This window comes from Anopheles maculipalpis, chromosome 2RL, assembly GCF_943734695.1.
Source record: "Anopheles maculipalpis chromosome 2RL, idAnoMacuDA_375_x, whole genome shotgun sequence".
NCBI classification, from domain to species: domain Eukaryota; kingdom Metazoa; phylum Arthropoda; class Insecta; order Diptera; family Culicidae; genus Anopheles; species Anopheles maculipalpis.
Window position 1 is genome coordinate 30,316,452 of NC_064871.1, and position 14,680 is coordinate 30,331,131.

Below are 14,680 nucleotides of genomic sequence, written 5' to 3' on the forward strand. Positions count from 1 at the left end.
TGCACCCACATGACATGACATTTAAATCCATCACTTTACACGAACTCCGAAACGCCCTCCAAGAAATGAGAAGATTGTTTGATTACCGCCAACACATGCGGACACACACATACAAACATGCACAAACATACCTGCTCGAGAGCTCGAACGGCAAAGTCCCTTTTGCAGAAGGGAAGAAATGGTAATAAGGTGTTCGGGGAGTGAAGGGAGAGAAAGGTTATCTTTAGGTAGGGTCACGGTATCGATGTCATCGTCTGTGGAAGGCGCTAAAGGCAAGACTAGGACATAGGACTTGCTGCGCGTTTGCATGTTTCGCATGCCGAATGTCACGCTGGCTCGTGGACGTATCTCGTGACACGAGGCACACACACGCACACTCGCCCACGGACGCACGCAACACTCCATTTTGAAGTGCACACATACACACACGACGACTCCTCCATTACTACACAATGGGGGAGTTAGGGAACGTTGGGGGGTTGGGATGTCTACTCGCCTTCACCAACACACCCACTCATGTGTGTCGGTAAGTTACGTTTACCTTCGCATTGAAGGAACGGTTTCAGTGGTGGTGGTTGTAAGAAGCGATTGATAACTAAGCTGAGGAACTTTTCGTGCATCCTTTCTTTGCCCAATGCCAAAAAAAAAAAACTGATACTCGAAAGGATATTGTCGCTAGTCGTAAACTGTGGAGAGACTGTTTGTTCTGAGAAATAAGAGAGAGAGAGAGAGATTAAAAGCATTCATGTCTGTCTTGGTTGGTGTTGGTGGGTGTTACTGTAACCGAATGTGGCCGTGTTTTTAGCTTCGGCTCTTGGAGCACACACGCGATATTTCGTGTCCCAGGCGCCGACCCCACTTTTCCCACCCTCTCCCTTCGTTTTCCCATACGTAGGGTCGACAGTTCTAATCGTGAATGTGTGGGTAGTAGTCGTAGTGTGCGCCGAGAACAGATCCTTTCTACCCAGAGTACCAGTACCAGTTCATCCACTCTCGGTCGGTCGGTCGGTCAGGTTCTAGAAGTCCCGAGTGTGAGCGCCATATTTCCAACATAAAAACGGTGCAAAGTGTTGGCGGTGTAGTTTCGGGGGGTTTTCTGTTGGGCTGTCCACAGCTGTCCACAGTCTGTAGCAGGCCTAGTGTGTCCGTCCAAATCCACGTCACGTTGCGGGGTAAAAAGCGAGAGTCGTCGGTAGCACAACACAGTGCTCCTGTCGCACAACAAAAAAAGCGGGACCAACCAAGATTCCGCCTCACCGAAAGTTCCTTAACCGCGTGTGAAGGTGACCCAGGTTTGCAGGGTGCTGTTCTGCAAACGGGGCTGCCTCAGGTCCTTGCACGCTGATCCTTGTGCCTCCTGTGTTGGGTGGGTTTGCAGTTGAATGTGTGCAATTTCGCAACGTTCCGTGTGTGCCAACAGTTGTGCATTTTTGTGTTGTGTTGTTTGCGTTGGGCTTTTGTGCGTGACTAATGCACGTGCGTCCCATCGATCAAGGAAGCGAATGGTGCAAGCCAAGTGTCAGTGTCAGATGCAGCTAGTGTAGTGTGCAGCAGTGCGCAACAATCGTGCACAAGATAGTGCAGAAAAGTAACCCGGGGGCCAAATACACATCGACAGGAAAGGATATATCCAAAACCATCAACGACATATCAACGGAGTGCTCAGCAGTAGTGGCTTGTAGTGCAAGTAGTAGCAGCAGACAGATAGAGTTCAGTAGATCTTAAATCCGAAAATATAGCTAGTGAAGCGTTTCGCAAGCAGACGAGTGTGTGAGTTTGTGTTTGTGCAAGAAAATAGCATTCAAAACAGGTCGAAGGACGAAGGTGCTACTTGGGATTAAATGTGTGATAGTGCCACCACTGGATGCTTTTTCTCGCGGAGCAGCAAGGTGAGGGATTCGGACGAAGGTTTCCTACATTTCTGCTGCACACTCCAACTTCATACTATGGAATAAATGTCTTCAAGTCTTAGTCCATTTCCTCCATTCTGTGCCAGTACTACTCCGTGCTGCATTTTTCGTCCAATTTTTCTACCCAAGTATGATTGCTGATATGGTGAAAGTCCTTGTAAAAGGGGTTGTAAACCGTAATGGTGGGTCGGTGTGGGTGGGAAAAACGATGGAAAAACTATGCCAGTGTGTGACACAGTCACGCACTTTCAGCACCGCTCAGGTTTTTTACTCACGCAAACACACACACACACACACTCACATGGAAAGAAACTCTCCCACAGTCCTTTCAAGAATATTTCTCTCCCGCACTTTCTCTCTCTCTCATTCCGACTAGCGAGCAAAGCACACGTTTAGAATGAAAAGTCAGCCAAGGATACTATTTAAAGAGACTAGTGTGCTTGCATGTGGTAGTGATTAGGATGGTCTTTCTCTCTCTCTTGAAATCACGTTCTCTATCTCTCCCTCTCATCTTGTCAGTTTGTACAGAACGTTCTACAAATGAGCGACGATGCGCGCGATTTTTCCTATTATTACCATGCGTGCGTGTGTGTGTGTTGGAAAGCGTGGAAATTCGAGTAGCTTCCTAGCGCGCTTGCGTGTGTTCGTGCCGTCCGCAGAGACGACAATGATGACGGCGACGTCGGCGGCAACGTCGACGACGATGACGGTTCCTATTCAACAGTGGAATTTTCATTCACACCACCGCTACCTGGACCACCACCAACGACCATTGTGCAGCTCCGCACTTACCTTTCTTCCTCCGAAAACGGATCTTCTACACACTCACGGGTTACGTGTCACGAGTCGGAGTTTAATGAGTCATACGTGAAAGATGTTTTTTCATGATCTACACGTGACGAATATTTTTGCTCCACTGCTTTCGTGTCTGTGGTAATGGATGTTTGGTCGAGTTTATTTAAATAGTGAGAAGAAAAACTACTTGACGAGAAAAACAAACTTACTCCTAGAAATCAATTTATTCGTATGAAAACGACAAACAATTAAGCTATGTTCTGTGAGCAAATTATTTTTATCAGAGTTAAAATTAATGATGTAGATATTCTTGGAAATGTTTAAGCCTGGGCAACAATTTATATTCAATTCATAAAACTGTTTGGAACCTTTTTTTTGCTCAAGGTAGCAATAATTTCAACGAATTTAAATGATCCTTTTCTTTGAAGGACTAATCATTCGTTTAGCTTTTAGCTATTGATAGCCGAATGCAGCTCTGTTGTTTTTCGTGAAAAATGGTTTCCTTCAAAAAGAGCAACATTATTACAGGTTTTCATTATTAATCAAAAAAGGCCATCGTACCGAAACTTTCATATTAAATTAAATATTTTAGAATCCATTGAAAACGAAAAAGTTTCACTTTTAACTGGAAGGCGAGTTGAAAGATCCTTTCCTGGAATTAAATCAACCAACTACTGCGAGAGCTAACCATTCAACGGCTCGATTGATGATTGTTGAACTTAATCAGCACGAGTTGCCATGATGTCACACTGATGATGTGTTTTACTTGAGTGCTCACGATTTTCTTGACAGTGAGTGCAAGTTTTCCTACCAGGCGCTGCTGCACTTGACGGGTAAAAAGTTGTGACAGTAATTAGGGCTTAAGCGAGTTGGTACTGGGGAAAGGTGACGGTACTACAAGCGGCAAAACATATTCCACTGTGACACATGATGGATGTTTGGGCTGAGGTCACTTGACGCTTTTCGCTACAGCTGTACTTGTAAGCTATGACCTGCACAGGACGTTAATGGAACGGATTACAAAGTAAGTTTCGAACAATACTAAACGTTGTGTCATGGTTAAGTGATTACAGTGAAAGAGAGAGGAGAAAAATGGAGAGAAAAAAGAAAGTGATTGGGATGTATTTAATGGAGGGCTTAGTGTATAAGCCAACATAGTGAAAAAGCAATGTAATCAACAATAATCGGAAAAAAGTTTAAAATCAGATCTTTTAGCGGACGGTTTTCTATTTACTATTTGGAATGTGGTGTGTACATAAGTAAACGTCGTGTGAAATTGCTTATGTATTTAGGAATTCCATTTTCTTTTCAGTTCTGAGCTTCAGCTTAAAACATATTCGCGTTTTTTGTTATAAGCATCCCATGTAACGTTAAAGTAGGTTTCATTTGGATACAACTTTAAACCAATCAATCGATGAATAATTGACAAAATAGAGTCTTTAAGCATTAATAGTAAACGTTTTGTATTTAAACATTAATATAGGGTATAACAGGTTGTTTTTGAGCCACAACCACATTTGTGGTTTGCTGATAAAGGCTTTTTCAACAATAAATGCAAACCGAGGGGAAACATTAAAAATGAATTTTTAATCTAGTAAAGATTTCTGTTTAAAAAAATCAATACAGGCAACAGTACACATTCATTCGAATAAGAGTTTTGGTAATTTTGTTTCTCAAATCGTTTAATTAGATAGTATGATAACATGTTAGTATTTACTACATTTATTTGACTCCAGTAGCCCTAAAAGATTGTAAACAAACCTCTCGAATGGACAGGATTTGAGTACATGAAAAAGAAAATCATATCTACAGGGGTGGCTTAATGGTATAGGTGACAGCGACGCCGGTCTTCAAATGGCAGGACGGGGATTTCAAATCCCATCCGGACCGTTCTCCCGTAGAGGTAACTGACTATTCGACTAAGTGTCAAGTCAAGTCTAGTAAACCATTCGATGGCCGGCGTGAATTAGTAAGTCGTTAAGCCAAGAAGAGGGAAGCACTACAAAAAATAAATATATTTTGAATGTTGAAATAGTTCTTTGCAGAAAACAAAAACCATATGCTATTCTATTGTGCATGAAAATGATGAAAAACTTGACTCGAGAAACTCGACAGACTCGAGAAACAAATCTTGTTAGAGAAGGAAAGTTATACTGATTTTCAAAAATGAATGTTTGATTTAAAATTTAGTTTTAATTTTTTTCCTTCAGAAATGGTGAATGCACAGAACAGAGATGCATCGATAAGTCTATTTTGCACATTAAGTCATTTAATATTGCTTGGATCGTATAAATTGTTGGTAATATTTCTCATGAGCAGAGCATAATTTTGGATTGATTTTCTTTTCAAGCCTTGTGGATTTGCCTCAAATATGTTGTGATAAGACGATTACCAGGCCACATAATTAGACCGTTTTGTAAGTTTTTTCTCTTATGAAAGAATCACAAAATCTAATAAAATCTTCGTTCGATATGAAATCGCTGAGGCAAACTCCATTTTCGAAAAAGCAAATATTTCGAAAAATGGCAATGCTATAATACTAGAGTAAATCCGTTTCGGTAGGTAATTAAAATGTTTTACACACATGTTTAACAGCATCACACACACCACAAAACACACACATACCAGGAAGTTTCTGCTGTGACAAAAGTCTGATGGAAGAATGTGAATGTCAACATTCGTTTAACGCATGTGTACACAGCTGTCCATTCAATATTTATTTAGCAGACCCACATGTAGCTGCTGAGTTCTGTCATTTTTTGCCGTTTTTTAAAGGAGACGATGAAGGTGACGATGATGATGATGATGATGATGATGATGATGATAATGGTAGTGCTAATAGCGTGGCACAACCAACAAATCCAGCACGTTCAGATAGAATTCCCCAAATCAACCACAAACTTACGCTTGCTTCGTGATGCTCAGTCCAACGCAACGCAATGTGACACGCGAACACGCCTGCTGGACTCACCTTGTGCAACTGCTTTCACGCGGTGCTCATGCTCACCGTACACTACCGCGCTACCACATGTTTGGTGGCGTAGATTAGATAGTAATTGAATCCGGAAAAGTATCCCAATTAGAGGACGTTTAAGCGAATTAGCAATTCAAATCACGGCCACTTCTTTCCGGTGGTTGCGCTTCCAGTGTCCGGGCTTTCTCGGCCGTCGACTCATTGGCCGGACAGCTTTTATTCCACCGGAATCTATTCCAGGCGAAAGGTGGAAGGTGTCAGTGGGTGGGCGAGAAATTCAATTTTACCTTTTCTTGATGGTGCGAAGCCGAGAGAACGAGCCGGCTGTGTTTGTTTAGGCTCGTTAGCAGATGGTTTTCCGATGCATAAAACCAAAAACTACCGAACGCAACGCAAACCGGCCTAACCGGTTTTCCCAGCGCGCTAAAGCGGATGCTAAAGGTCGCGCTTCGGTGGTACGGAAAGGCCGAGAGAACCACTTTCGGTAGCCATGGTATGGCAAAGCGTCCCAAGATTGGCGATAAAGAGTTGGCCTCTCGATGGTGAATGAACGACAGGAAGCTAAGTGGATGAATTTAGTACCGTATGTGTTGTGTAGTACGCTTTCCTACCTCCAGCGTCCACGTCAGCTTGGTAGTCACGAGACACACAACTCGATCGAATGGTTCGTTGGAATGAAAATTACGCTTCTGATTGCTTTAATTGGGCATTATGGTGCGTTTTATCGTTTCGTGGAAAAGGGTACATCATTGTTCTATCGATTGTGCACCCTTTTCAATGCGAAACCGGTAGGCTTCAAGGGGATCTGTGACGGCAGTCGGTGATTGAAAAATGAATAATACAAAATTACTTTCTGGAATAAAAACGAAAAGAAAGCAACTCAAAGGGGTCAAAGGAAACGAACAACTTGCGGCGGGATTCTTAAACAAACTTGTTTTGCAGAAGCAAACCGTACACGGGTGGTGGTCCTTTTGCTAACGTTAAGACAGCTGTTGAAAGCTGTAAAAAATGGAGAGTGAGAAAACAAAATGGTTCAAACTCATTGCGAAACATGCAATCTGCCTTTCAACGGCCGCTGTCAGTGAGCTAAGGTGATCATGTAACGGCAGACCATCCATCGCTTGACGCTTGGTGAATGCGAACTTTTGAGAAAGAGCTCACAGACACAGCCACTTCGAGTCGTTGCATTAACCGCCACTTTCTTTCGCTTTCTTGCATGAATAGAAGGGCTGGGATGTTTGCGTGACGAAGGGCGTTGAATTATTAATCATCGATTGTGTTCACCGCGCTTGGATGGCGCAACGCTGCTCGCTGCTTAGAGGATCCGTGGATCCTTTTTGCCAATAGGTTGGTACGGGGTGAAGTAACGGCGAGTGTGAATTTTCAATATCGCGATTTCCGCTGTTTTTCCAAGCCCGTCGTAAGATGATTTTCCCTAGGGCTCGTCGATAGCGACCGCGCGAACGAAAATGGATAGGATTTATTTCCCGTTTCGGGCTTGTTTTTTTTCTAGAATGTTTCGTATACAAATGGAAGAAAATTTGTACACATTTTATCATCATGATAGGCTTAATACGACACTCACGTACTTGTACCGCTCGTGGCACACTTCTCACTTCCTTCGTTTTTCGCTTGTTGTTGCTATCGTTCACAGGAAAATGGAAGATCTGTGCCTGACCTCACTGCAAGCCCCGGGCGGGCACCGCCGGGTCCGATGCCTTCGCACCAGGCGCAGGCTCTCCAGCAGCAGCAGCAGCAGCAGCAGCAGCAACACCAGCAGCAACAGCAGCAGGGCATGCAAGGACACCATCAGCAGCAGCAGCGACAGGGTTCGAAGGAACCGGTCCTGCTGCAGGGTGACTTCCGGAAGGTGTCCGGCATCAGTTCGGAGATCTTCCGGCAGATTGAGGCGGTGGAGAATGACCACGATCCGAGTACCGCGGCCGCTTTGGAGGTAGGTGTATGTAGAGATAATGTTTTCCATTAGTAGGTCTGGTTGGCAAAGAATGAAAAGGGAAGATTCGCCGGCAAACGAGCTCGACCTTTTCTTCTATATTTAGCTGGAAAGTTCCTGTGACCGGAAGTAATGTGTTCCCGCGGTTTACTCATGGATGTTTTGTAGTGGTTTTTTGAAAAGCAGAAATGTTAAAATTAATTTTATTTGTAAAACCAAGCATCAAAACAATACATCGAATGCTGATAACTACAATAGGGTTATTTGAACAACAACATTTTATCACTGTGCCTTAATTGTCAGCTATTTTCGCGTCTCCAGTCTCCGTCTTTATTTTCTATTAACTGGATGTTATCTACATATTTTCTTATGATTAAATTTTTCTTGTTTTCATTTCCGTTTTTCAAAATATATTTCAATATTTGAACAGAAATGAATACAACGATTTGCGTCTACTTGTAGCTTGATTTTCTAAGACTTAAAGCTTGAACTGATCAATAATTTTCCTAACGAAATGGTAAAGAATAAAATATTATCAAAGATAATGTTTATATACAAAATAGTTTATAGAATAAACGTTATAGAATTGTTTTTTATTGTTAAGTGGAAAAATAAAAGCTTTCAAACAAAAGCAAAGCCATCCCACAGGTTTCCCGTGATACTTGTAGCTCAACCCATAAGGGGTGACACCATTTTGTTTGTAGAATCGCTGGTTCGCCTCTCGTTTATGGTTTTCCCGTTTTGCGCCCCGTGTTAAATTTGGCTCATCTCTGCTTCACTAACCGTTGGATGGCATTTGCCCACATCAAAGCGCCATTCAACTTCATGCTCTATTTCGCGAGCGACCGTGTGTAGTGCTGACCGTGTCGACCGCAGACATACTGCCAGCGGATTTAGATTAAACTTTTGAGTAGAGAAACAAAAAGAACACGACATGAAAAGGATGCTTCAGATAAGGATACGCTTTAGCAAAGCTGAGTATATAGCCGAGTGCTTGCTTTTTTGCTTCATTCTTCAGAAATCGTCCTCAGCTCAAGGTCACACATCCAGCGGTGGAAATCATACAGACTTTCTTTTTGGTAGACTGAGCAGGAACTGACAGGCTTTTGTGCGTAGCAAAAGTTTAAGATGACACTAATTGAGTTTCGCTGTTTCGTGGAAGCACGGGAAGAATGTAAAGAAATGGATCTTCCTGTCTCCTAGTTGCCTTACGTCCGCCATATTGATGCGCTAGATATTTGTGCTTTTCTTAAGCATCTTTCCAGTATTGAGTAATGTTTTTTTTTGCTCTTTGCTTTCTTTTTTTTCTATTCCTGTTTCTGTCTAGGTGGTGGAGCGAAGGGGCGAAATGATAGTTCGCATCCTGGAGCCTCGATGTATGGGCAGTCGGCAGGCCATCGATGCGGGGCAGAAGTTCCTCAACAAGAGTGATGCCAGGCACACTGTTCAGGTACGTGCTCGAGATTGACCAAGGAAGAGAAGCGCTGACCGGTAGAGAGCGGGATTCGTTTATGACTTTTTCTAATGCCTCATCCAACTGCTCTTTTCGCTCGTTGTTTACAGCTGGTGGAGATCGTCAAACGACCGGGCCAGACACTAGGCCTGTACATCCGCGAAGGCAACGGAGCGGACCGGTCGGATGGCGTGTTCATATCTAGGATAGCTTTAGAGTCGGCCGTTTACAACAGCGGCTGCCTGCGGGTAAGTACGAAACGAACTGAACAAACCAGTCACCGACCAGTCCGACTTACGGCTTAGGGGATGGAAATTTCAATTAAACGCCAATTAGCGAAAGAAGTGCGAAGGCTTTCGGGCATAAAATTAGTAATTATCTGTTTGGAGATGGACAAATTGAGGAGCACACACCAGAGAGAGAGAGAGAGAGAGAGAGAGAGAGAGACAGAGAGAGAGAGAAAAAAAAATAATACGACTTAGAAATAGCCAGCGCAAGGACAAACACAAACAGCGAACACCTGGAAATATTTGTGTTTTGGTTAGCCTTATCACACCGATCACGAGCAAACTGACAGAAAGTAAGTTTTCCAGAAGCAAAAACTTTGCCAAAACGAGGAAAATGAGAATTTTTGACATTCTATCGCGACGGCGAGCAGTGACTACTCATCACCTTTAGCAGGGCGTGCTTTAGCTGTAATTTCGAGCAGATCAGACAAGTTTTTAATTAAAGCAACATTTAAAATGAATCTCGTCAGCTCGTCAAATATGTATTAGCCGTGTTGAAGATGAAAATTATTAAATACTTTGTACCTTGGTAAACTATTTTTGGCTGTGGTTTAGCTTTACATCGACGAAAATAAAAAAAACACGATGCGAAGATAGTTTAGCTGCAAAAAAGGGTACTCAGTTTCGTTGTGCTTGTTCAGTAAAAGTTTTGTGTTCATGAACAGGACCAAACATAGAGGAGAGTGGATTTGGTGGATGAATTGGAAGTTTGAACAGGCTAATTTTCATCATACTTTGTGGTTCGATGTTGCTTAAAGTTTCAGATTGTAAAATTTGGATAATATGACACATGCAAGAAAACGCTCAAGTAATGATGAAAAATCAAAATATGGAAGACGATGCTATAGCTCAATCAGAGGCCACGTAATACTATCAATGAATAGTACATTGTGATTTTATATTAATTTAAAACACACAATATACAATTACTTGTTTCACTGACCAACATTCTGAATACAAAAACAAAAAAAACACTCAAATCAACATAGTTTGTCTTAAGTGAAGAAACCCTAAACTTAATATTTACGAGTTCCTTTGAAATTGCTCAAAGCATCAACCGATAAAAGTTGAGACCGAACATTAAAATATCAAATATGCTTCCCACTATAATAAAAGTCATTATTTGTGGTTCTAAGTTGCGTAACAATATTTAACTTCAAACAGCACTTCCCACCAGCAAACCAGCAAACATTTTCACTCAGGTTAGTCTGTCTGTTACTAGGAGACAAATACTTGCCGCTACCATTCGCACATTGTAATTGCAGTCAATAATAGGACCATTAAGATGGTATAACAGTATTAATTAAAAGTTTTCCCACCAAGCGATACCTTGCATGGGAAACACTGATCGCACCCGTCCAGTATCACAGAACTTGTGGTTGGCAAGTGGATGATCGGACGGTCCTTTGTTGGTGGATGATGGTTGAATTTTGTCGGTCGGTTCCCATTTGATGTGGTCGCTCGGCATTCAGCCGTATGCGGTTTGAACGTTTGATTGCTTGCGAAGTGGAATTTTAACGGATTTTTCAAGGTTTTTGTTGATTCATTTGCAAAATGTTTGCCATCAAATAGTTAAACGTACAAATAGGACGATACTCAGCGCGAAATAAAACCGTTGCCAAAATGGCAACTTAAATGGGGACTATTTCTGGCATCTATAATGTTGCAGCAGAATGCGTTACAACCCACACCGCAGATGGACGTTTGGGTGGTGTATGTGTGTGCATATTTTTTTCTTCGTCTCTTTTTATATGTAGTCCATGCTACACGCCCGACGAAGAGAACGACCAGGCGTCTCCATCGGTTGCTAGTTTCTTGCTGAAAGGGTTTTTACGCTCACGTCCAATCGCATTACATAATACCCGACGCCCGTCGTCGTAACCTTTTTCTGCTATCACCACAACAGTTCAACAGACGAGAGCGCCAGAAGGTCCTCGAAAATGGGAACGCAAAAAATCGGATAAACGACAGCGTAAGGCACGAAATGTAATAATCTACCAAGCGCGCGGCCTATCAAGTGTGGCGTCCTGCTAAGAAGGGGAGAAATGGTGGGTAGGGGAGGAGGGGGGGGGGTAACTGATTGGATTGAAGCTGCTTCGGCAATCGAAAGATAAATAGAGCTATTACTCGTAACGGCCGCTTTGTGCAAGAACATTCGCATTGCTTGAACCGGCAAGCAAGCGTATCCTTTTGTGCATGTGGCAGATGGCCGGACAATTGAATAAATGGTGAGCATGTTCTTTTGATAGTGGCTGCTGCTTCTTACTACAGCCGATGAGCATGGTAATGTTTGGTATGAATGTTACAGTTTTTTTTAAATATAAACCTCATGTAAACCATTCCATTACTCAAAAAAAAAAGAGCAAGACTACAACAATAGAATCGTTTAAACTGAATTCCATAATAGTATTACAGGCTGAAGCGCAACACCTTTAGCTAACTGCTTTACCACAGTAAACTACCCCGGTTTTGTAATGTGAGACAACAAGTAGCACACGAGCACACGGAACTTGAACCAATGTTTCAACAACGCCACGCGTCAGTAGATGATGACAAAACACGTCAACAATGTTACTGACGCTGTTGGTATGATGGCTTGTTTGGTGTGTATGTTTATGTTAACACACGGCTGTATGTGTGTGTGTTTGAGCATGTTATTCTTTTCATAAATACGCAGCACTACACCCCGGGAAGGGTCGCGCTGTGAGTTTGAAGGGTACTTGAAAAGAAATGCTTTCTTTGCACGGTGGCAACACGCCAAGAACATACACACACACACAAACAAACCCGTTCGTTGTAAAGGTAGAAAGAAAAGGGCAGCTTTTGTGCTTGGAGGCACTTTCAACGGTTACCCGTTATCCTCACTGCTCTTCGCAACGGGCCCATCTCTTTCGACCAAGAATGTTTTGCACTTTCTGTTTATCTTCGCTTCACATGAAATGATAAGGCTGTTGCGTCAGAGCGCATGTAAGTGACATAAGACCGATGACCGATTTTGTAAAGAATAATGTATGATGCACGTGTGTGCCTTGGAAGCTGGAAGATGAAGCTAATGTAGCAGAAGGAGTGTGTTTGCTTTCTGTTGGCAAACTTTTCGCATGAGGAGCTTGTATTAGCGTTCAAGTTCACTGTTCATTACGCCTGAATGTATGCAACCGACTGGCAAGGACACAACTTTCACACTGTGTGTTTTTGTACTTTCGTTCCATTAGGTTGGCGATGAGATTCTGGCCGTAAATCTGGTCGACGTAACGCGGATGTCTCTAGATGACGTGGTAATTATCATGTCAATACCACGCCGCCTCGTACTGGCTATCCGCCAGAGGCGTGGCAATCGAGGTGCAAACTCGCCCGGTCCACCGCAGATGTCTCGTCCCGAGCAAAAACCTCCTCCAGTCGTTGTAATCAAGCGCGACCTGCGGGATGAAGATCTGGACGACTCGGATCGAGCACCACGTTCCTCACGATCTTCCCGCGAGCGTCGCACCGGAGACGGACGCGAAATGACGGAGTCACGCTCACGACTCGGACTGGGCCTAAACAATTACAGTCCACAGAGCGAACAGCTGGATCTATACTATGGCGCGGGCCGCGGTCCGGGCGGTGGACCAGGTTCGGTCGAGACACCGAGCTGGGGCTACAAACCACCGGCACCGCCGTCGTCCGTCATCACGGAACAACCGAAGGGTATGCACGGTGGCTTCCAGACATCACACTCCTACTACCAGAACGCCGGTACGCTCGAAAGCCTCGCGGAAAAGGTGCATGCATTCTACCCGTCGGCCACTACTAGCCGCCGCATGTCGGCGGGCCCGGCCGGAGTTGCGATGAGCCAATCGCATCAGCGCTTCCCGCGCAGCGGATCCGATCAGCATCTGCCACGGGTCGAGTACGCGGACTACGCGTCCCTCGGACGACATCCTCTGTTGGCACGCTCCAGTCTCAAGTCGGATTTGGTTGGAGCGGCTCCGATAGCTGGAGGAACTCTCGGCCGGTACGGTCGCTACGACGCACCTCCTCAGCCACGGGGTCCCAAGTACGGTCCATCGCCCCTAGGAGCGACTGCCTCACTGCAACGCCGATCACGTCCCGCGCTAGACTATTCCAGCGATACGGAGGCGACGATCGGACCACGGCCCAGCTACTACTACTACAATCATCCGGCGATGGCGGCCAGCGGTACGATGGGACGGGGCAGCACGCAGGCACTTGGTGGAGGGCCCGAGTTCGCTAAGTTTAATTCGCTACCCCGTGAACGACCGGGCGCGACAAGGTTAGGACTGCGGGGGCGCATCACCGATCGGCTGCAGGACGAAGCGGATGGTAATGTGTCCGCACCGGAGTATTCATTGCCGATCCGACGAGATATTCGGGATCTGCGCAATCGCATCACGGCCAGCCCGTCGATCTTTACATCGGATGAGTATCGGGCGTGGTTGCGGCGAGCACCAAGCAGTTCCGCCATCTGTGAGCAGATGCGTGCTTCGAGAGATCTTCTCAATCAGCAGCGCGCCCACCGGTTCTCTTGCAGTGCGGAGAACATCCATGACGTGCTGAAGAACACCGAGCACATTTACAGCAGTCGGACAGGGTTGGGGGTGGGAGGCGGTGGTGGTGGAGTCGTTGGAGGCACACTGGACCGTCATTCGATGGCGGCTGGAGGTCCTCGAATGTCTTCCCTGCCGGTTCGCTCCCTATCCTCGCAACACATTGGAGGACCATCGTCGATTCGGTCGCCTAGTGTGCGGCGCATGAGACAGCTGCTAGAGCTAACGCAAGGCGCCGGGGTGGGTGGAGTACCAGGATCGGTTATGGCGGCTTTGGCTGGACATCAGAGTCCAGCACCAACGCCGAGCACGACACTGCCACGAGCACACCGTCAGATCGACATCAATCCGGCGGAATACACCAAGTACAAGCTGGACAAACCGGTCGTGGATGCGGTCGGTATGTCGGGCATGCTGTGGATACACCTGCTGGCCGGGCGTGGATTGCGTGCGATGTCGGAAACATCCCAGATACAGCAACCGCTCATACGAGATCTGTACTGTGTGCTGGAGTGTGATCGCATTCACAAGGCACGTACGGTGGTTCGTTCGGGCGATCTGCAGTTTGACTGGGACGAATCGTTCGAGCTGGATCTCGTATGCAACAAGCAGCTGGACGTGCTCGTTTACTCGTGGGACCCACAGCACCGACACAAGCTATGCTATCGTGGTGCGCTTTCGCTCACGACCCTGCTACGACAATCACCGATACATCAGCTAGCGCTTAAGGTGAGTCCTCAAACCCTTTCCTTTACAGTAC

The 14,680-nt window shown here is 45.1% G+C and overlaps 1 protein-coding gene across 6 annotated transcripts in view; it reads left to right on the plus strand.

Moving 5' to 3' along the window:
• The window catches only part of LOC126556623 (rho GTPase-activating protein 100F), a 32,365-nt gene that overhangs the window by 10,377 nt on the left and 7,308 nt on the right, over positions 1–14,680 (plus strand). For 5 of the 6 annotated variants that reach the window (XM_050211994.1, XM_050211998.1, XM_050211995.1 and 2 more), the window contains exons 2-5: positions 7,334–7,633; positions 8,961–9,083; positions 9,197–9,334; positions 12,586–14,649. In XM_050211994.1, coding sequence (XP_050067951.1) covers positions 7,334–7,633; positions 8,961–9,083; positions 9,197–9,334; positions 12,586–14,649 — 2,625 coding nt within the window. Of the gene's footprint in view, positions 1–1,796; positions 1,890–7,333; positions 7,634–8,960; positions 9,084–9,196; positions 9,335–12,585; positions 14,650–14,680 lie in introns of those variants that run through there. The other variant, XM_050211999.1, reaches the window with a different exon arrangement.